At 39.2% G+C, this 24,460-nt stretch overlaps 1 protein-coding gene across 3 annotated transcripts in view; it reads right to left on the bottom strand.

Annotated features, from left to right (window-relative positions):
- PPP3CA (protein phosphatase 3 catalytic subunit alpha) overlaps nt 1-24,460 on the bottom strand; it is a 312,082-nt gene that overhangs the window by 57,860 nt on the left and 229,762 nt on the right. For all 3 annotated transcript variants that reach the window (XM_069485469.1, XM_069485468.1, XM_069485470.1), the window contains exons 3-6: nt 21,768-21,892; nt 13,322-13,433; nt 12,122-12,267; nt 7,104-7,243 (exon numbers count right to left, since the gene is read on the bottom strand). In XM_069485469.1, the coding sequence (XP_069341570.1) occupies nt 7,104-7,243; nt 12,122-12,267; nt 13,322-13,433; nt 21,768-21,892 (523 nt within the window). The remainder of the gene's footprint in view (nt 1-7,103; nt 7,244-12,121; nt 12,268-13,321; nt 13,434-21,767; nt 21,893-24,460) is intronic.

Genomic DNA, 24,460 nt, shown 5'->3' with positions numbered 1-24,460 from the left:
CCATCTCTACTAAAAATAGAAAGAAATGATCTGGACAGCTAAAAATGTGTATAGAAAAAAAAAAATTAGCCGGGCATGGTGGCACATGCCTGCAGTCCCAGCTACTTGGGAGGCTGAGGCAGGAGGATCGCTTGAGCCCAGGAGTTGGAGGTTGCTGTGAGTGAGGCTGATGCCATGGCACTCTAGCCTGGGCAACAGAGCCAGACTCTGTCTCAAAACAAACAAACCAACCACAAAACATCTACACAGCAAAGGGCACAGATCAGAAGATTACAACCTGATGATAATACCCTTGTAATCTGCACTCAAATAAAGAAAGAACTTTATCTGAAACCCAGGAACTCCTCATACCTCCTTTACCGCCCCTCCTCACCACAGGTAACCGCTATCATTTAACGATCGGTTTTCTCTGATGCTGAACTCTTATTTCCATGGACTCGAGTTTGTACTGTTTACTACCTGGCTTCTTCCACGTGTCATTATACTCAGGACATTCATGCATATTGTTATGTGCAGTTTTGGTTAACTCATTCTCCTTTGCTGTAGTTAGCTGTATGAATATACTAGAATTTCCTACTCCTACTAAATGGATATTTGGGCTATTTCCATTTCTTAGTTACTATGATTACTGCTGTTACAAACAATCTTGTACATATCTTTTGGTGCACATATGTACACAGTTTTTCTACTGGATATAAAAACAGCAGTGGAATAGCTTAGCTACATTAAAGTTCAGCTTTAATATATAACGGAGCAGCTAAATATAATCTGGGAGCAAGAGTACAGCAAGACCATTCAGGTGGCATCTCTGCAGTTTCTGGAGCGTTCCCTCCCTTGTGTTTTCATGGACGACACTTTCCCTGCCTGCGAGAGCCTCTTCCCCAGTGATTCTCGTCGGATGTTTCACTAACCGTTTAAAACTCAGGTCTGATAACACCCTTACCGTGAGTCCCAATCCATTCCTTTTTTGGGTTAGGACCCCTCGACTCTGTGTGTGTGTGTGTGTGTGTGTGTGTGTGTGTGACAGTGTGCACATTTATCATGGCATTCTTCACCTTGCATCTTACCTGTCTATTTCTGCTTGTTGGTCTCTACTACTAGACTGTCATTCCCTTGAAAGCAGGGACTCTGAGTAGCTACACAACTTAGCAGAGAGCATATGAAATACGTGCTCAGCTAACGTGTGCTGAATAATTGAATGAGTGAATGAATTCTCAAAGAAAAGCCCACCCATGAGTGGAACAGTCTGAACCGGGGTGGAGGGGTGGGGAGGGAGGCAGAACTTCCATGAAACTGCGAGCAGAGAGCTCGAGTGTGATTTCAACAGACTGAAAATGAAGGCCCTGAGCTCAGGGTGGGAAGCAGGGAGAGCAGGACGGTTCAGATGCCGGTGACATTACAAAGACAGTGTCAGGAAGACGTGATGACTCAGTGATTTCAAAGCAAGAAGAAAAAGCAAACACACTTGCTAGTCTCCATCACTGGGAGGATGAACAGTTAACAAAAACAGAAGAACCAGGAGGGTCCCCAGTGGGGACTAAGCAGATGGGAAAGTAAAGAAGGCTTTTCAGGCAAGGTGGGTTTAGGCCTAGATAAAAGGTTCCCGCGGACAACTAGACATAGAGGATTTGAGCCCAGGAAAGACAGAGATGACGGGGGGCTAGAGACGGATTCAGGAATCGACCCACAGAGTTGCAGCTTACAGTGAATCTGGGCAGGTGGATGAGGTTCCCAGGAGTGTGAAGAAGAAAACATCAAAAGCAGAAGGAAGACAGAGAGGCGGGGATCTGCCTGGTAAATCAGAGGCAGATCAAGGCCTGTAAAAGGAGGAAGCGGAGGATGTCCAGACAGAAGGGGCTGGAAGGAGCGTTAGTGCCGCAGAGAAGCTGGGCAGAACACGAAGGAAACGGGCGGCCGCTGTGTGATGGAGGCTCGAGCAGCGATCTGGGTGACCTGCCACCGACAGCTTCAGACACGCTTTGCAAACGACTGTCAAGATGCCCATCAAATCTCAGAGCTCGGAGGAACTCCAGAACATCTAACTTAACTCACTCATTGGGAAGCAAGGTAAGCTCAGAACACAAATCTTGTATGATTCATCCAAGGCCGAGACGCAAACTGACAACCTAAGAACCAAATCCAGCTGCCGGTTTTCTCTGGTCGCCATGAAAACGAACATCCTGCCTCCAATCTGTCACGATCCTCACTCGTCTCCACAAGCTAACACTCGCCTGCTTTAATCATCTCAATCATCTGCCTGAACACTAGACGTTTGAGAGTGCAAACTCTGGTCTGAGATGATAAAGATAATGGTGGCACTAAGGCAAAACGTAGTTCTTAAGGGATTCTTTCCTCTCTGTCCTTGGCCTGTCTGATGTAACTCTCGTGAACAGTATTAATAAATTCTTACTGATGCATTTTTCTGTATAACTTCATTTCCTTTAAATCATGGCCCAGACACCATGCTATACAGTGGGTAGAGTGGCATATCCAAGTACATATGCCAACTGTATACAAACATGCAACATAAAACTGGGAGTTTTGGATCAAAGTAACTGCCAATCACTCAGAATGCTCATTGCCACCAAGTTTCGCCACCAATTTCATGGCTCGCCTTCGCCCACCTGGATGGACTTTATAAACCATGACGTCATGCCTTATTGGCACTAAGACAAAAGGATCAAAAAGCTCTAGGAGAATGAGAGAGAGATTTTCCTCTTCCTTAGATAAAAGATAATCTAGCTTGCTTTGCCATTAGTCAGAGACTCTATATAGACTGTGAATTTAGATATTCAGCCATACACATTCTCTGTATTCGTCATGGCTAAAGACCATTACCTATTAAGAATCTCTAATGAGACGAGTTAAAATAATCACAATGTTGAGAACAAAAGTGTGAAACCATGCTTAATTCTCTAATTATCCCCTAACATTAAAATTGATGGACTCTATTCCTGACATAAACACAGTTGTCTCTGTATTAATAAAACGAAAATACCACAACATCATGTGAGTTCATTCTGGAATTTTTTTCAGAATATGACTTATTTGAACAACTGACTCACAAAACTAAAAGCAGAATGCTATATTACAAATTAATGCAATAGGACTCTATCGAAATCAAGAGTATAGATTTTGTTTGGTATTAAGTTATTGAAGCACAACTCAGTATCAAACAGGTAATTTAAGCACCTATGGTATAATCAGGAACTTAACACTCGATTTGGAAAATTGAACACATGGCTCTGATATACTTCAACAATACTTAACTTTTCATTAAAATTTAAACATCTTTGATAAAAAAAATCCTCCCAAATTAACTAAGTACTGAAAAGAAACCTTAGGCTTTTCAGAAATATACCATGTGTCTTCATTTCAGCCAAAATAGACTCATTAGACATGGTGCCCAAAGTTCCAAAATACAGACGTGAACTGTAAACTTTCTGATAAACAAGTTCAGAACAAACCTCTCTATTAATATTTATATAAAGAAAAACTACTCTTTGAATGATGCTTTGTAGTATATAAGATTTTCTGTTCACAAACTTTAATGTCTCAATCACATCAACAGATGGAAAAAAGGGACATTTTTACCCCCATAAAAAAAACTTAATATACAGAACAAAATGTCCTACTGCTAAACAGACATCTGATCAATGTCACACAAAAGGATGACACCTGCTCGTGCCAGAGACACAAGAGAGGTGGCTGATGTGTCACAGGATTCTTCCAGTCTCGCTGCTCGCTCGGCTGCCAGGGCTGGGATTGAGCATGAACTTCAGGGAACATCAGGTTTGTTTTGTAAGTGTCAAAGAACAGCAAGAATACTATTTATTCTAGAATTTAAAATTCTCAACTTCTCCTATCCTCTTTTTCTCTTTGACTCTGGTGACTTGCACATAAGTTGTATGTCTAGTGATAAGGGACCCCAGGAAACCGGGGGACAATCGGATGCGGAAGGGTAAGAGGTGATCTGTCAGAAGGGCAGAGAGGCCAGGCAGAAGCCCAATCGCGTTGTAGATTCCTCCCAGCAGCGCTCGGAAATGTTACAGGATGGGCAAACCCCTAGAGATTTGCAGATGTAAAAAATTATTTTAAGACTTATTTTCAACTTGGCTTGTCAAGTTGCCAAAAATAAATTTACTATGGTCCCTATACACTGTGTACTGCCAGTGTTAATATATCCAGGAAGCCTGCTAAACAAAAAAAAAAAAAAAAAAAAAAAAAGAATGACTTGAATATAATTTCATTACCCAATGTAAAGTTGTTTTTCGAATTAAAGATAGGAAAACTGGTAACATTTTTAAACGTGATTACTTCATTGAATTAAAAAAAACAAAGTTGGCGTTGGACTTTTTCTCTAGTTCTTGAAGCAGAACAAATTTTCTGTTAAATCCTACTATCTTCTTCGGTAGCCACACACTACATGCTCTTTTCTGCCTTTTCTATTTTTCATGGAAATTTTATAACAGGCATTGCTCACTCTACTGCACTGCACTCTGTTGCACATTGTGGATATTATGTTTCGTACAAAGCAAAGGTCTGTGGCCACACTGCGCTGAGCAGGGCTACTGGTGCCATTTGCCCAATAGCGTGTCTTCCCATCATGTCTCTGTGCCACATTTTAGTGACTAATATCTCAGATTTTTCATTATTATTATACCCATCACGGTGATCCATGGTCACGGTCTTTGATGTTACTATCGCAGTTGTGTTGGTCGCCATGAACCACAACCACATAAAATGGCAAACGTAACTGATAAATGTTCTGTATGTTCTGACTGCTCCGCTGTGGCCGCCCCCCCATCTCTTATGCCTCCCTATTTCCTGAGACACAACAATATTGAAATGAGGCCAGTTAATAACCCTACAATGGCCTCTAAGTGTTAAAGTGACAGGAAGAGTCACAGGTCCTTCGTGTTAAATCTAAAGCTAGAAATGATCAAGCTTAGTAAGAAAGGCATGCCAAACGCCCAGACAGGCCGAACGTCAGGTCCTGTGGACCCAACGGTTAGCCAAGTGGTGAATGCAAAGAAAGTTCTTGAAGGAAATGAACAGTGCCGCTCCAGTGAACACACAAATGATGGGAAAACAAAACGGCCTTATTGCTGATACGGAGAACGTTTTAGTGGTCTGGGTAGAAGATCAAACTGGCCACAATGTTCCCTTAAGCCAAAGTCTACTTTACAGCAAGGCTACAACTCTCTTCAATTCTATGAAGGCTGAGAGAGGTGAGGAAGCTGCAGAAGAAAAGTTGGAAGCTAACAGAGGTTGGTTCATGAGGTTTAAGGGAAAAAAAAACCCATCTTCATACAAGTGCAAGGTGAAACAGCAAGCGCTGATGTAGAAGCTATAGCAAGTTATCGGGAAGGTCTAGCTAAGAAAAATGAAGGTGGCTGCACTAAACAACAGGTTTTCAATGGAGACGAAACAGCCCTCCATTTGGAAGGAGATGCCATCTGGGACTTGCACAGCTAGAGAGATGTCAATGCCTGGCTTCAATGTTTCAAAAGACTGGCTGACTCTTTTGTTAGGGGCTCACGCAGCTGGACACCTTAAGTTAAACCTAATGCTCATTTTACCTTCTGAAAATCCAAGGGCCCTTAAGAATTATGCTAAATCTACTCTGCCTGTGCTCTAGAAGCGGAACAAAACCTGGATGACAGACAGCACATCTGTTTACAGCATGGTTTACTGAATATTTTACTGAATATTTTAAGTCCACTGTTAACGACCTACATACATCTCAGCAAAAAAAAAAGATTCTTTTCAAAATATTACTGTTCACTGACAATGTACTTGGTTACTCAAGAGCTCTGATGGAGACATACAAGGATTAATGCTGTTTTCACGCCTGCTAACACAATATCCATTTGTCAGCCCATGGATTAAGGAGTCATTTTGGCTTTCCAGCTTATTATTTGAGAAATACATTTTATAAAGCTATATCTGTCACAGGTAGTGATTCCTGTGATGGATTCTGGGTAAAGTAAATTGAAAACCTTCTGGAAAGGATTCACCATTCTAGATGTTAGTAAGAACCTTCGTGACCCATGGGTGGAGGGTGAAATATCGACATTAACAGGAGTTTGGAAGAAGTTGATTCTAACGCTCATGAATGACTTTGAGGGGTTCAAGACTTCAGTGGAGGATGTCACTGCAGATGTGGTGGAAACAGCAAGAGAACCAGAAGTGGAGGCTGAGGACGGGACCAAGTTGCTGCAATCTCATGATAAAATCAAACAAGTGACAAGCTGCTTCTTAGATAAGCAAAGAAAGTGGATTCTTGAGGTGGAATCTACTCCTGGTGAAGACACTGCGAACACTGTTGAGATGACAACAAAGGACTCAGAATATTTCATAAACAGTTGGTGAATGCAATTTTGAGAAAAGTTCTACTGTGGGTAAGACGCTATCAAACAGCAACTCACAGTAGAGGAATCTTTCATGACAGAAGAGGAAACCGATGAAGCAAACGTCGTTGTTACCTTATTTTAAGCAACTGCCATCGTCACCCCAACCCTCGGCAACCACCACCCCGGTCACTCAGAAGCCACCAACATCAGGGCAAGACCCTCCACCAGCGAAAAGATGAAGTCTCAGATGATCATTAGCATTTTTTAGCAATAAAGCATTTTGAAATTAAGGTCTGTACACTTTTTCCAACCCATGGAGAAGTGGGAAGAAAAAAAAAAAAAAAAGGTCTGTACACTTTTAAAAAAATACAATACTATGGCACATTTGATAGACTACGGTATAGTGCAAACAGAACTTTTATAAATACTGGGAGATCAGAAAATTCGTGTGACTCGCTTTATTGCAAGAGTCACCTTACTGCCGTGGTCTGGAACTCAACCTGTAGTATCTCCAAGGTATGTCTATAAATGCATATATATTTGACATTTGCTTATTCACTTATTCATTTCTTTATGTTTTCATTTTCCAAGCACTAAGAACCCATCTGAACCAGACTTTCCAAGTGAACCTTTCGTTTATACTGGTTTCCGAAAGAAGTCACACGAACATGGCCAATAAATCCAGCGCCCGGCCCAGCAAGCTCCAGCCTTCCCGAGGCAGACGGGCGGGACGCAAGCCCCCCTCACCTGTAGAAGTATGAACACCCCCTGACTGTGTTGTGGGTGAAATGTTCCTGAGTCTTCTCGTTGCCGAAATCCTCCAGGGGGTCCGACCATAGGATGTCACACATAGGCCCGTAAGCAGGTGGTTCTTTGAATCGGTCTAACTAAAAAAAAAAAATAGAAGACAGAGAACAAAATGCGAATCTTTAGAAACTTGCAATTCAGAAAATACGAGAAACAAGCACTGTGGCAGAACCCTCCTTCTCGCCAGCCGCAGTTCAGGCTCAACTGTCTTCTCTCCTCCCTGTTCTCTTTCCTCCTCCTCCTTATATCCTTCATCTTTCTCTCCTGCTTTCCTGATGAGCTCACTCATGACCTGTCTTCATCTCCCCCCTCCCTGCCTCTTTAATCCCTGCTCTTTACTCCTTTCCTCCCTCCTCCTACTCTCCCTTTTGCTCTTCTTCCTCCTTACGCATCTACTGTTGGAGTCATTACCAGGTAATGGGACTCTAGGTGCTTAATTTGTAGAGGGGCTTTTCTTTTATCTTTGGGGAGATGCCCATTACCGCCTCTGTTGGAACTGTGATGCAGAAGTCCTGGTCGAGAACACCCTTGGGTTTTTACGGCTATGTTATGGTTTCTATGTTTGACAATATGATTTTGAGAATAGACAGCTTTCTTCTTGTCACTTGCTGTAAAAGCAGTCACTTGCTATGTGACATTTTGGATATCCATTCCTTACAGGCCATCTAGGCTTCCGATTCTAAAGTACAAGCCTATTGTGGATCTTACTGGACACAAATAAGAGTAATGGTAGTGGTCAAATAACCTCAAATTTAGCAAGCCCTTCTTCAGTGTATAGTTCTAAGCCTTGTAATTTTACCCGAAGCCTTCCCAGGGAATCCATTTTCCAGCTATAAATGCTTAGCAAAAGTCATATTTCAATTTTAGAAGGTGCGTTTAGAAAGCACGTGAGTAATATAATCACTGGAAATAACATTTCATCAACACTTTTATAACACCGTCACTTTCCTTTAGTTTACTCTGATGTAAACGTAATTAAAGGATCTTTGGTGAATTAGCAGATAATATGGAGTCTCTTGAATAAAAGCATAAAATAGCCATGAAAATCTATTGAGAATTGATATTCTTCATAGTCAACACTTTAATATTTTAAAACATCCAACAGAGACAAGTGAATATACTAGGCTGACAACCAAATTCTTGATTTTTCCTGGGATGTAGAAGATGATCTAAATAATGGTTTTGCCGCACACTAATTTTTACTAATATCTAAAGAGAATGAAGCAGTATTTCACATTTTCAACACTCAATGAAAACAAGCCTCTTTATATTTAACCATTATGTCAGCCATAAAATATTCATCGCAAACTTAGACTTGTTGAAGAGATTTAAATAATTTATGCTCCTGGAACAATTCATTCAAGAAAAAAAATAATGCTTGTCCATAAAAATACAGAACTTCTTTCTGAGAAACAAGAACTTATTATTAGGGGTAGGACAGCAGGGGAGGAGAAACTTTGATTAATATGAATCCTCAGCTAAAGGTTTGGCAAAGCAACCAGAATATATAATTCATGCTAGATAAATTATAGAGCACATTCTAAAAGTTACTGTCATTTATAGTAAAAAATAAACAAATACAAAATTAATTAAAGAAGTGTACTGAAAACTCAAACGAACACAAGAGAAAATACAAACCTAAAAATCATTTTACAGCTAAAAAATTAATGATATATGTGAAAATTGAACATAATATCTAAAATATGCCAGGAGGTAAGTCCTGGGGATAACAGGTGATATTTTAAAAAAAAATCTACTTAATTTATAATGAGATGTCTAGTTATTTTTTAAAAGTTCATCAAATTATAGAAAAATGAACTGCTTACATTCACGCAGAAAGGAACAATTCTGTACTTGAACCCCATGACTACATTTCCCATTAGATCTCTATAGTACCTTAAATATAGAGCAAGACCAATGCTGTGTGTGCTACAGAACACTAGAAGCAAGTGTGTAATAGGTCCTATAAGACAAGACACAAACACACAGAGCAGGAAACAAGGTATATTTGATGTACTTTTGTTTAACTTTTAAAATAAAAAGCAAGCATCTCCCTTCTAATGGGAAAGTAAATACAATATTATTTTTACACCTGAACACTTGAACCTTGATGACAGAGTATTAAGGAAGAACTTGAATGTTTTACTTCCCTAAATATAGTTTTTCTCTAAAAAATCAATGAACTTGTAAAAGGATACTGAGTTCATGGTAGTAGAGATTTATGATATGTAAATATATTCATAATTTAATAACGTATTTCCTCAACACCAACTCCTACGAAGAAAGGTATTAAAGAAACACAATAAATAAGAACCATATAAAATGGTTATTAATTTTGCAGTAGCGGTTTATAGCTTTTTTTTTTTTTGCTGACGACTGCATCTTCAACAAAATAGTCTGATAGCCTATCTTTTGTATTTATTCTCTAGGGTACAGAACTTTCTATAGTATTATCAGTTTTATTCAAATAATGAAAATGCTATTTTGAGTGACCTTTCCCTCATACCCGTTTAGGAGGACACTTGTTACGTTCCTCATTTTCCATCCAAGCCCATGAAATGTGGTCAAGGCAAGAGAGTAAAACGTACAAGTTCTGTCCAGAAAGCATCCAGCCAGGTAATATGAAAAATAGAGACATTTATTGCAGAAGATACGAGAGACCAGAAACACTGTACACGGGGCAATGACGCCTCAGTCCCCTTCTGAGTAAGCCCCTTGGGACGCCACACAGTTCTCTGAACCTGACCCGCACCCATTCAACGTTCCCAGGCTTTCTGCTTGCAGCAGACCTTCTAGAACATGGGTCACTTGCAACAGATTCTCGACTATCTGTGCAGCGTTCGTGCCACGCTTGCATGGCGCTGCACTCCTTGCATTGTCCCCAAAAGCCTGGTGAGTCACCCGAATAGTTTCTGCGGAGGAAGGTTCAAGCTTAAGGCAAAACGTGATGCAGATTCCTCGCTCCGCCTGCTCATTGGAGTCCAACATTTGCTACCAGAACAACTACGCTTATTTGTACTTGGACTTATTCCATTTTCTAAACCTATCGTAGTAAGTGGTTATCAGGTTACCAATGGGAGACACGCATACATGAATAGATAAAACTTTTGATTTCCTTACCCACCGAACACAATGGAAAAATACTGTTTACTAATCTAGGAACTTAAGGCAGCTGATAGAATTAACTTATAAATGTCGTTCAACATATAGATTTGAGACTTGGTAATGAAGTTTGCAAACTCAGGGAAATGGAAAAAGTGATTAAATGGCAATCACTTAAACAATTGCCACCAAAGGAATCTTTGTATGCATGCCCAGAAATGATAAGAGCTAGAATTTCAATTGTGTCCCTGATTATTCTTAAGTAAACCTATATTTAAGCAATAAATTCTATACTCATTGAGATTAGTGCATCATTTATTTAAAGCCAAAGTCTACTTAGAATACATTAGGCTTTAATATATAAATACTAAATAGTATTATCTTTAGAACAAAACTCAGCAAAATCTCGATTTTTGTAGTTAGAATACAGTAATTTAGAATGATGTGACCAATTTATTTTTGATAAAATTATTGTTGAGAATAGTAATAGAAGGTTAGAATTATTCCCACCTCTTTTTTCTTTTTTAGGATAGACACAAGCATATTTTCTTAGGTCTCTCAAAGTAGAGGAAAGAAGGTCCTAAAAATAAAGCTTTCAACTGTTCATAATTCTCACAAAAAATTTTTAGTTTAGATTTCCTTGATAGGAAGATAGAACACAATCTTTCAATCACATATAACATGTTATAAATATTAATGTGAACAAATTATCATACTTTAAAATAATTCCAAGTAATATTATTTCAAGATGACATAAGAAAACCTTTACATTGCTTTCTCCCTTTAGTGATTTTGGCCCCAAGAAAAATATGCAGAGTTTTTTGATCACTCTTTCTCTCATTCTTTTCCTTACATTGTTGCAATTATTGGAGTTAGAAATATAACTAAAATAATAAAAGACTGTCTCTTCTACTATATAAAACTATGCCATATTATTATGTTTTCTCAAGAAAAAGATATAATCCACTTCCAAATTCAATTTAACTCATCTTTTTGCTGGCTAAAGCAACAATAGCCATGATTAAATTAACTCAATTGGTTTTCACCCAGCCATTCCATGCAACAATAGAATATCATCATTGCCTTTGTTAGAGATTGTTACTTCAAAGTTTTAAGCTATAACAAATAGTTAATTAAAAAAAAAAAACGTAAAAGGTACATATCTCAAAGGTCAAGTTGTGATATTTTCCCAAGGGCAAAGCAACATTTCTACCATAACGTATCATGAATATACACTGGATTGTTCGAAAAAAGCCAAAGGGAAATGAAAAAGCATTTCTTTTTCAGAGATCAAATATTTTATTTTTCCAATGACACATGTCACATGGCAAGGTGAACCCTGAGGTTCTAAAGATAAAAACTCTTCCAAGTATAAATACCGCTTCCTTTCTAGATAAAAATTTAATGTAAAGAAGAGATTCATGACCACTTTAAATCATTTTAATTCAAAGTTAGTGATAAAGGCGGGGTAATTAACATCTGTTCATTACTGAAGCACACAGAATGATTAGATTTGGAAAATAACATAACTTACTTTTCTTTTTTTTTTGTTTTTTTTTTTTTTTTTTTTGAGGCAGAGTCTCACTGTGTTGTCCAGGCTAGAGTGCATACAGTAGGAGCATCATAGCTCACTGCAACCTCAAACTCCCAGGTGCAAGTCATCCTCCTGCCTCGGTCTGCTGAGTAGCTGGGACTACAGGTGAGCACCACCACACCTGGCTAATTGTTTAATGTTCTGTAGAGACTGGGTCTCACTATGTTGCTCAGGCTGGTCTCAAACTCCTGGCCTCAAGTGATCCTCCTGCCTCAGCCTCCCAAAGTGCTAGGATTACAGGCGTGAGCCACCAAGAACTTACTTTTCTGATGTCATCTAGAGTGTTAATCTCTGGAGACAAACCACCGTGCACACACAGGAACTGCTGATTCATCAGGGCGGCCAGGGGAAGGCAGTCAAAGGCATCCATGCAGGCGTCATATACGCGCTCTGAATACTTTATTTTACCTTTTAAAAAGTGATAAAAAAACCAAATATTTACTCTCATGATTTATAGCTAGGATCGTTTCATTGAAATATTTTTTAAACATTTTCTTGCCACGACTGTGTTGTTAGCATAAAGTATACATTGCAATTTCCAAAATATAATTAATAAGATTTTTTAAGAGTTACAGATTGACTATTTACATCTGGTGTTTTTTCTTATTGTCATTCATCTCTATTTTACAATTTTTCATAACTTTTTATATAGCAAAGGAGAGAACTTTTATATACATTCCGGCTTTTTATCTGCAGATGTATCACAATATACACAAACAACTGGAAGACCAACAGAAAAATGGCCGTGAAGCTGGTTGATATTTCTGCATGATTTTACAGAAAAGCATAAGGCAAGAAATTTTCTAAAGTCGTTTCTATCTCACTGCAAATTGCTTTTCCCTTATTGACTTACATCTAATGTCTTGAGAGTTTTTATGCTCCACTGAATACAGAACTAAATGAAACAGAAAAATACTGGTATGTGTAGTACCAATACCTGGCCTTCAGTGTAACTGTGTTTATATACAGCACAAAAACTTCAAGCTTTATGTATCTTTACAAGTTTCAGTGGACAACAGGGAAAACTGAGAGGAGGAAAATGAAATTTAATGGAAGTACTCTGTATTCCTACTATCTATATCTAAAAGAAGTCATCTTTAATTTTATAAAATGCACTATTGGGCCCAAAAATAGAGGCATGGTGTTCAATCCGCCCTTCCCATTCGCTTTTCTTGAGTGATATGAGATTAAAGGGTAGAATTATTGTCCCCAGCAGTACTATCCATAAATCAATTGTTTCTTACAATAAATTACATCAAATCTTAATTCAAATTCTTCGATCACTTTATAGAGAAGTCATAATTTAAAAAGAAATTCTGTATTCTCCTAACTGTCCATGCTTTAAAAGAAACACGAAATAAAACGAAAGAGTGTCACGTTAAGTTTTTGACTTTTAGGCAATGGATGAAAACGATGATTTAGCACATATGGTGTTAAAGGAAGAGGTTTGAAGTATACTTACATTCTTGTTTAAATGTGAAATACTCTGTTAGATGTCTACATTCATGATTTCCACGAAGTAAAAACAGTGTTTTGGGGTAAAGAATTTTCAAGGCCCACAAATACAGCACACACTGAGAAAGATAAAAACAAAAAATCATATAAAAATAAATATTTGTCCCTTATAGTTATGTATTCCACTGCTCACATATCCTAAAGACATGAATCAAATATGTCACCAAAAATCCCCAACGGGCTGGCCTTATTGGGGAAGATGTTGACAATCAAACAGAAAACGTTACTTTGGTACAAAGTCAAGGTTCATCATACAACACAAGAAAACAACAGATTTTACATGGTTAATACAAAGAGAATTACGTGGCCTGCGGGGAGTGAGAGAGGTTGGTTTAGGGGAGAAAAAAATGGAAAGAGGAAGAACCTTAATTGAAAACATTCTGGTGTGAAATATAAGGGATATTGGTATGAGTAATGAGGTTTCCTGGCCTTTATTATATTTATGTATAAAACAAAAACTTAAGGCTTTACATACCAAAGACCCTGAAATAAAAGATGACCAGGGAGAGGAAGGCAGGGAGGTAGTGACGGAGAGAAAGTAACAGAAAATGGGGAAGCAATCAAAGTCAGCCTGAGCTACTCAGTGTTTGCCTTCAAATCTTATCTTGCATTTTCTTTCTCAGTCTTCCTTTTCTGTTACCTGATTTTTTAAATGATTAGGGTTATAAATAGAAGTGTTTTATTTCATCCATTAGTTGCTTGTTAACCACACTGTACTGATGGCGAGGGGATACATGTCATACACCTTACAACTCTCCAATCAGTTTGTGTAAACGTGACGCCAACAACGCATTCACCAAGTTCGCAACACACCTACATGGACACAGGCTTCCCGAGACGCGCACTAAGACGACTCGCACACTCGGCGATCAGCATCAATGTCACCACCCTCAACTGGCATTCATTAAGAGTCCCCAGGGAACAGAACACCACAGTTCGAAAGCCAAGTAAACTTTTTTATCCTCATGAAATATATGTTCTAATAGTGAAGCTAAGAAGATACAGAAATCACAAAAACATTGAGACAAGTCTGATTCTGGTTACTAAAATCTGAAACCAAAATCCACAATATTCACACTTTAATAATCGGCCTCCAACATACCGGAGATATTCCGGATAATGTCTATAGGGAAAAATTACTGGCAACTTACTCATTGTGCTGCCTGTGAAGAATAATCATCTCCGTCAGCTCATGTGATAATTTACAAATTGAGTGCAAACTAATTATGCTTTCAGCCCGTTACGTTACAGTCCAAGTTTTAAAGAAAATACTAATTATCAGAACAAGTGAGCCTTATTGTGTTGCTGGAGCAAGATATTGTCTCTAACTATGTAATTATGATTGAAGTAAACAAAAACAGTAGGTTGACGTTAAATTATATATATGTTATTTTAATTCATTTTCTAATCATTGCTTTCTGATTATAGTTATTAAAGTTCATGTGACTAATGATGTTAATATTTCTGAAAAGTTGACCAAATGGCCTGCACAGGTGATCCTTGAAGCGTATTGATCTGCTGATGTGTGCAAAGTTCCCTGTCATCTCAGGGTGGTCCGGTGGTCTGATAAGTCTCTGCTGTGTGTTAGGTTTTATAGCTGCACTTACATGCTCTAACAAAGGGAGTCTGCCCTACTCAAGCTTGTCTCGCATTTCAGAAGACATTTATACACTATCATTAATGTCAATGAGAGAGGACTGTTCCCAATTTAAAGTTTATAAGGCTATACCTTAATCTTTTTTTTTTTTTCTTTTTTTTGAGACAGAGTCTCACTCTGTTGCCCGGGCTAGAGTGCCGTGGCGTCAGCCTAGCTCACAGCAACCTCAAACTCCTGGGCTCAAGCGATCCTCCTGCCTCAGCCTCCCGAGTAGCTGGGACTACAGGCATGCGCCACCATGCCCGGCTAATTTTTTCTATATATATTTTTAGTTGGCCAGATAATTTCTTTCTATTTTTAATAGAGATGGGGTCTTGTTTTTGCTCAGGCTGGTCTCGAACTCCTGACCTCAAGCGATCCACCTGCCTCGGCCTCCCAGACTGCTAGGATTACCGGCGTGAGCCACCACGCCCGGCCCAGTTCTACCTTAATCTGAAAGTAATATATGTTTTCTCAAACTGGTTGCTAACTTAGACTGTCTAATATAGAATATGAATGGGTATGTAACGCCCTTGAAAATACATTTACGTGTTGTAATTGCTATTGTAAATGAATTTTATTCATATATTGGGAGAGAGAATACATGTTTTGGCTGTACTGTAGTATAGTTATTTTTTTAAGGGTTTTTTTTTTTTTTTTGGACAGTATAACTTACCCAGTGAAGTGTACATATTTTAAATTACAGGTCAATTCATTGTTACATATGTATACTCCTCCCATGTAAACAATACCCAGATCCAGTCACATTTCAGCACCTAGAAGGCTCCCTTGTGCCCCCTCCCAGTTTGAAAATGTAATCACAGTTCTGACCCCTTTAAGGTTAGTTTTGCCTGCAACAATTTATTTTAAAGCAAAGCTATTATCTCTCCAACTAAAATCTAACTCTATTTTTTTAACCTCACTCAACTACTACTAGAGTAATCACATTCTAAGACCCAGTTTCTCTTTTGCTATCCGTTAAAGATCTCGTTTTGATACCGGCACATGGCTTTCTCACCTCCAGTCCTAATGACTGCAGCTTCCATAAATGAAACCTCAAAGATTGATACAGAAACGCTCTACGCTAACTATGCCGATCACATCTACTTGCAACTTTTAAATGATGCGATACACGCTTAATTTCCCTTATTATTTAATAGACATAGCGCCCAGTATATGGTAGGAGTTCAGAAAATATTAGCTCCTTTCCTGCAAAGGAAAAGGGAAGGAAGGAAAAAAGGGAGGGAGGGAAGGGAGGAAGGGAGGGAGGAAGGAAGGAGGGAGAGAGACTGGGGGGTAGGGAGAGAGAAAAATAACTCAGTTTCCAAATTCTTGGCTCAAAATACTCTAAAAACAAGAATCCTCTTTTCAATGTTATTTCCCTCTCCCCCTGTGGCAAGAATCAAATATCTTCCCAAACACTGAATAAAACCCCAGACTCAGCCAGTGGAAGGGCAGGGGTGGACCGAGGAGTGGAGCTCCGCCAGCCTCACCCTCAGCATCTGGCGGGCGGGGGCTGCCAAGCACAACACTGTCTCGCTGGCAATTACTCTGCCGTCTACAGTTCTAATATTTTGGAGCGCTGAGGATCTTAAGCAAAATCATAACCTAATATTAGTTAAAAAAAAAAAAAAGAAAAGTCTCTTATAAAAAATTATCACAATGAAAGCAGTGAAATAAAAGTACTTAAATAATTATTTTTTATCTATGTGGCATCAGATGCCTAATTTAAATCAATTTTGCATGGAATTAATTGGTTAAGGTAGAAACAGAGTGCCCTGTTACACTGGCCTTTCTTGCATGGTGAGATGCAAATGAGTTGCGCTGATCACTTTAACTGGATCCCTACAGTCTTTCCACTCTTACTCTTAATTAAACAAATATTTACATTTTACAGTTAGTTGAGGTTACTCAGTATGAGACTAAGCATCTCTATCTTTTGATCAATTTCTGTCAAAGACAGCTTTCTCCTATTTGATTAACCCACTAAGAATGCAATTTTCATTAGTTTAATTGGTTCCCTGATAATAATAGTGCAATGATATACTTTGTCATTTATGCTTTTGAATGGTAAATATTCTGGAAAAATTGCACAGAGAAGTAAAGCAGGAAGCCAGGAAGTAAAATAACATACAGCTTTAGCTATATGTTAATCAGCTCTCTGAGGTAACCCCCCCTGCTGTGAAAGGCTCCGCTCAAAAGCTCTCAATCACTGGGCAATTACGGGAAGGCTCACTGCGCATGAGCTGGGAAAGATCCAGATTCCTGAAAGGTCAAATGCAGCCCCCCCAAGACATCCTCTGCCCCGCCCGACACACACGCCCCAGGCAGCCGGAAGAGCAATGCAGGGAGACGGCCAGACGACTTCTTCCTCGTGTCCCTGGCGTCACTGTCACCTAACATCGCTCGGTGTGCCCCTTGCTTGTTATGTTCAGGCAGAAGCTTGGAACACTGCCTGAACTCGATGTGGTTCACCTTGGTCCGGGAACTCACAGTGATTAAACACGACTCCTCACGCTGAGCCGTGTTCGAGGCCTGGGCTGGGAGCCGCAGGCAGGCAGGGCCAAGGGGCCAGCTCGCTGCAAAACTCAAGGCAGCGCAGCGCAGCATGGCTGGAACGGGAGCTTGGGGAATTGCATGGAAAGAAACAGCTGTGCGTGACTGCTCGCAATTCTGAGTTTTTCCCTGTGTTCCCCGCAACACACACTCAGCCGTGGCCCTCTGCACACACATCTGCCTGATCAAAGAGATTAGGTGGAGCAATGCAATCACCAGGAAAAGCAGCATTTGGTATAAGACAAATTACTACTCACAACAAAATCACCTCTTTCATCACGACTCAAAAGCTCGCCTGTCTTATTTGAGCTAACTTTGTGGGAGATGCTTTCCAATCTTGGCAAAAGAAGATGGGTGGTGGGGAAAGGGGAGAGCGTAAACTAGCTCTGTGTACTGCCCAGGGCACATCGCCTAGTGCCTGTTTGAAATCCGAGCCTATTCTTCAAGGCTGATTTGGTAAAAATTAAAGTTGAGTGCTCCCTTGTCCCCGAGGATGGCCCAGGGACAGGACCTGCCGTGCAGCTCCGAATTATCCAGATGAACCGAGAACACTTTGAAGCCTGTTAGGGTAACACACACTGGAAAACTGGACTCCTATTTCAGGATTTTTTTTTTAAACCACAGTATTGTACTGGAGAACATTTTGTATTTAATGCTTTGACCTTCAGAGGGTGTAGGTGGGGAGAGGGCTGTGTGTACACGCTTGAACACACATGGGTGAATGCAACAGGGTGTCTACGTTTCTGCATTACTGTCGTGTGTATTTTTTGCGTACTCTGTGGTACACAGGTGAGTGTGCTGCAGCTGAGACCCGGGCAGTGACAGAGCAAAGTCTGCAATCCCAGCATTGTCATTTACTACATGTGTGACCTTTCTCAGAGCCTCAGTTTCTGCACTCGTAAAAGGAAGGAATGCATTTACATGTTCCGCTCAGAGCTGCGAGGAATAAATGAGATCATTTAAACCACGCAAACAATAGGATTTGCAAAATACAAACAATGTCGGCTTCCTTCATCCGCAATAAAAATCCCCAAAGTATTCTCTGTGAGTGCATGTTATATGAAAGTCTGTTCTATTTTAGACACGATGATGACATCACTGAGCCGTCCCAACGCCCCTCAGAGGCCATAATCTAATCAAAATGGACCATTTCGGATCTGAGCTATTTTGTCATTTTTGCATGGATGCCGCAGTCCCTGGGGCTGTACCCTCAGACTCCTGGAGTTTAATTAAAGAGGTGTTTTTGAGGATGAGGAGTGATACGTGCATCTTAGAACTTTTCAATGTCCTATGATAACGACACTGGATACGTCACCAACAGTCTGTTTGATTCTTCGATCCTTTGCTCGTATTTCAAAAGGAGCATACTATATAAAATATAGCAACGTTCCTAGTTCAAATATCTAGATTAATTGTAGACTAAAAAAAAAAAAAAACCTGCTGAGGAACGAATTAGTGATTACTGCTTCTCAACTTCCTTTACTTTAAAAAAACAGAGCTCTGAAAAGCTCTACTTAGAAAAAGTTTAGGAAATTTCAAGTGGTTTGAGGCCAGAGGTTCAGAAGCCTGCATTCTTCAAGTAAAACAATAAAAAAAAATAAAAAAAGGTAAATAAAGACAAATAAAATTAAGAATTTAAATTATCCAAGGATGAGGTTGGTGGCATAAAGAAAGAAAAGTCTAATTGTGTCAACTGTCACTCAAGCAATGCATAATTTAGTGCTTTATATTGATTAACAAATTAACAGAAAGTGTCGCCTTTGATTACGTTTACAAAGATACAAACTAAGTTGTTAAAAGTCACAAATGTTATGATATTAAAACAAAGCGCTCCACCAGCATTTGGCTGATAAAAATAATCACTCCCAACCGGAGAGTCTTGGGATTTCTTCACTTAAAAGGCAAACTCCAAGGAAAGCAGAACTCCTTTTTCATTCAACCTCATCCTCCTTTCTTAGGAGTACTATAAATGTTAAATGAACAAAATGAATTTAAGGGTTACTAAAATAATTTTTAAAACATCTCCTTAGATCCTACATAACTCTAACTGAAGGGGAGGAGCAGAAACCCCTGATCTTCCGTTGCTGTTTGTTGGCCACTGTGGTCTTTCTCAAACCCGTCTACACACAAATCAAATCACCTAGGGCCGTACCAACAAAGTGTGACCCCTAAGACAGAGCCTGAAGTGACTGTGCCACTTCTGGAAAACATCCTTAACTAAGAAGATACACCCTGCTCTTTCTCCTTTTCCCGCTTGCTGAATGTAATGCAGAGACGTGATGGTTGAAGCTGCTGCAGCTGTCCTAGGTCACCGGGATGTCTCTGGAATGAGGCCATGAACCTCAGAGCAACAATGCAGCAGAGGCCTGGGCCCCGGCGCCACACTGGGCCACGCCAGCCCTGGGCCGCCCATCTAAGGGATTTTACAATAAACATTTCTCTTGTTCAAACCACCACTACATAGGGCTTTTGTTTTGTTGATGTTGTTACTGCCGACAGATACCAGCCCTAATGTGACACACAAGTCTTAAAAAATTTATACTTCATTGGCCTTCCCTGCTGCTGAAGCTGGTCAAGTCAGCCCAAGAGCAAAACCCAAGGTTTGCAAGGTTCCCCGATTTCTTCCTCTGTTCCTCTGTTCACGTCCATCCCCCTCCCAGCTAAGTCTTTCTTGTGCTTTGTTTTCTTTCCCAGCCATGTGCTCTCAATACTTCCTCACTTTTCTATGTTCCAATGACATGTACTTTTTGTACCTCCTTTGTCATAAGATTTTAATAATCCATTCAAATTTCTGAACTCTGGACGATCACCTATTCTAGGTTTCTGATTCCACATAGATTTTTATGGTTATATTTTCCGACACAGATTTCGGTTTCTAGAGAGCAAAGCTGTATATTTCTGCAAATCCTTCACAGTCCCAATAATATACATTTTATGCATATGCATTTTATGTGCTTGACGTTACTTGATCACCAAATGGAGGAAACACCAAAAATTTACTTTCTCTTTGGGGATTTATACACAATCACCACCCCTCCCCTTCCCTCATCATCGCCATGAGTAACTAAGAAACCTGTGATCCATAAATGCAGAAAGAATTAATATATTGGTGGAAATATTTATGTTTATACATGTTTGTATATTTTCTTATCATGCATGTATGTCTGTATATATGTGCATGTATGTGGGTGTATATATAAATATGTGTGTGTGTGTAGTCAATGACTGGAGGTGAACTGAATAACCAAAGAATAAAATTGGTATCATAGCTTTAAAAAGAAAAACTAAGGGTTATATGTTTTTCAACATTAAATATCTATTTTGTAAATAAAAAACGATAATGAAAATTTTAAAACATAAGATTTTTCATATGATTATTAAGAATATATCATGTTACTTTCTGTTTAATTAAGAATAATCATTTTCCTTTTGAATGCTTTCTCTTGATAGCACATCTAATGTCAGCCACTACATATGAGCTCTGATTCTTGAAAACGTTTTCTACGTCAAACCATTTATTTCAAGATATATTTATTGAGATACCGCATTAGGCACCAGAAAGAAAAAAGACGTATGAATAACACAGGCCCTCGCCTTTGTTGAGAGTGTGATTTCTACTCACCTAGAGCAGATGCAGGTGGGAGGCTGGGGAAGGGCCTCAACTCAAAGGTTATCTGTTTTGTTTTAATTAATGAGTTTGACAAATTACCCTACTTAGAGGACAGGTGCCAAGAAAGACAAAATACAGCAGCTGTAAGTGTACACACACACACACACACTCACACACACACAGACACACACGCACTTTGCTTTCAATTTACAGAGGTGACACTGTTGCACAATCGTAAGGCATAGACATGAAAAAATATTCCTGCTCATTTTACCAACTTTGATTGGTTCTTTCAGTGGGAAATAAAATTATCTAATGTCAAATAAGATGCAATTTTTGCAAAGTTGCAAATATATAAAATAGACAGAAGGCAAAATCTTACTTTTACCATTTCCTTGGCACCCGTATACATTCAAAAGGATATGGGAATCTACTGAAAATAGGACATGTGATATTCTATGGAGTAAGCGTATTAAATTTCATGGTTATGGAATGGGGATTTCCGTAAGGCAGTAACATTCATCACTCTTCTTTCATTAACACACAGTCGATTCACAACCGAGCGGCCGAGAAGAAATGATGTGAACTTACCTCGATACTGAAGTACCCTCTGTCAACATAGTCCCCCAAAAAGAGGTAGCGCGTGTTGGCAGGAGACCCCCCGACTTCAAAGAGCTTCATCAAGTCAAAGAATTGTCCATGGATGTCCCCACAAACTGAAAGAAACAAATGAAATTCATTGCATGGTCACATCAGGTTAAGATTGCATTAGTTAATAAAATTACAAAGTGCAGTTCATCTTGGCCCAAACAGTATTTGCAGAACAGGACAGTGAGACAGAAAAGCTGAGTACTTTGCTCAAGACTCCAAATGAGCGGCAGTCCTGGATCTAGCATCCAGGTCAGTTAATACATAGACTCACGAGGAAATCAAGATAACAACAGCCGTAATGGCTATTATTGTGCGTTAACAATTCTGCACAAGACGCTCAGCTAGGAAATTTACGTGCATTTTCTAATTTAATGCTAACAAAGTCATGGGATAGGTCTTCATTTTGCAAGTAAGAGATATGGCAAAGACAGGTTCAGGAATTTGGCAAAATCGATGCACAACCAAGGTCTGAATGCAGAGCCATGAGACAATATTGCCTCCTGAAGAAAAAGAAATGCTGATACACATCATAAAAACTGTATTTCATTGAATCTGAAATACCAATTGTAAGACATATCACTATTTTATGTACTACTAAGAAAAAAACTTCCAGTTAAATTTAAATTATAGAATACATTCTTTTTTTTTTTTTTTGAGACAGTGTCTCACTCTGTTGCCCGGGCTAGAGTGAGTGCCGTGGCGTCAGCCTAGCTCACAGCAACCTCAAACTCCTGGGCTTAAGCGATCCTACTGCCTCAGCCTCCCGAGTAGCTGGGACTACAGGCATGCGCCACCATGCCCGGCTAATTTTTTCTATATATATATTTTAGTTAGCCATATAATTTCTTTCTATTTTTAGTAGAGATGGGGTCTCGCTCTTGCTCAGGCTGGTCTCGAACTCCTGACTTCGAGCGATCCACCCGCCTCGGCCTCCCAGAGTGCTAGGATTACAGGCGTGAGCCACCGCGCCCGGCTAGAATACATTCTTATAAGATGGATCCTAACATCATATGTTAAAATGAAAAAAAAAAAAAAACCATGAATATCAGAAACTGTAAAACAGTATAAAAATAAGCACTGCAAAATGGTATTTCTTAACTTTCTTACCTTCTCTTTTAAATCAAATTTCTAAGAAGAGCTATTTAGGCTCTCTCTTTAAAAATCACTTATTCAGTACTTATTATATGTCATTTTTTACTTTCAGAGCTCTAAAAAATAAATATTATTATATCCGTTATGCAGATAAAGAAACAATATAGTCCAGACAGGCTGCGTGGCTTAGCGAGGACACTGTTGAAAATGGACAACCCGGGGCTTCAATTCAGATTTGTCTGATCCAGAGCTTTTCCTGTCAACCGCCACATTGTGAGAGCTTTGGTATTTTTATGCTTTACATGTATGTATTTATTTAATATTTTACAATATACTTTATGGTTGCATGATGAGCATGATACGGCTGTTTTCTCCAACAGTTAAGAGGTGCATGGTACGAATGAACGTATTAGTGAATTGGAAATCAGGGGCCAAAGCATCATATCTCATCAATACTATATGCTGAAATTACAAACAAGTTATTAAAATGTTTTCTACTTCATTCATTTCCCTGACAAAAGTCCACAGAAAGAAGAAATGAGTCCACTGAAGAGATAATTGTAAAACGATGAAGGCAAAAAAATTACACACTGTAAATCCCTCTCTTTACCATCCAGGGATAGTTAACAAGGACCCAGCTCTACAAACCTTACACAGGCACAGGTGGACTGTATGTTTGCATGTTTGCCCTTGGAAATCCTAGAGCCTTCCAAAACGGCTGTAAACAAGGAGCTCTGACTGTTAATGCCTCTGTTCTTGGACTCCAATCATACAGCTTCTTCCCTTTCTGGAGCAAGAGGTACACAGTAAAAATATAGGAAACATATTCTTCCATTTTTGAAATAATATCATGTTTTAGAAGATGGCTAATAATTACTATCTTTTTAATTCTCAGGGTTGAGCAAATGAGTCCTTATCCTAAATACAGTGAGGAATTAGGTTTGTGAGAGAGACACGTTGTTCTTTCTTGTAACCACACGCAGTGTCTTCACAAGGGGAACGAAAGAAAGAGCAGAGAGTGTCATAGTCACATGTGGATGGCGCAGAAGCCACTGTCTGCCCTGGAGGGGACATTTGTGGCTGCATTTGGGAGGCAGAAACTGACATAAATAATAAAAAAACTCCTAAAACCTTTATGTGTTTTTGTTTACGTGTATACATACTATATAATGAAATGAGCTTAAAATAGTAAGAATAAAAAATTATCCATTTTTAACACTGAATTAGCACATCTTCTCTTACCAAATGTCTAAAAAGGCAAAGCTAAAGCTTATTAGTCAACAAGTAACAAGATAATTAATCTTCCACTAATTTATCCTTTGAAATTACAGCTTGGTATGGATCACATATAACAAGAGCCAGTTTCTTTCAAGTTGGAGGAATCTTTTTATCTGTCCTGTGTATATTTCCAACCCAAAAAATTACGAAACCAATATGGTTTGGCTGGGAATCGTGAGTGCACACGCCTCCGTTAAGTTGGGAGGTTGAAGGAGGGAACTTCAAGGAAAGGGACATTTCCCCTGCAACTGATTCTCTGCAGG

Source organism: Eulemur rufifrons, chromosome 13, assembly GCF_041146395.1.
Source record: "Eulemur rufifrons isolate Redbay chromosome 13, OSU_ERuf_1, whole genome shotgun sequence".
Classification (NCBI taxonomy): Eukaryota; Metazoa; Chordata; class Mammalia; order Primates; family Lemuridae; genus Eulemur; species Eulemur rufifrons.
The sequence above is the reverse complement of the archived record's forward strand: the minus strand, read 5'-3'. Positions and strand labels throughout refer to the sequence as shown.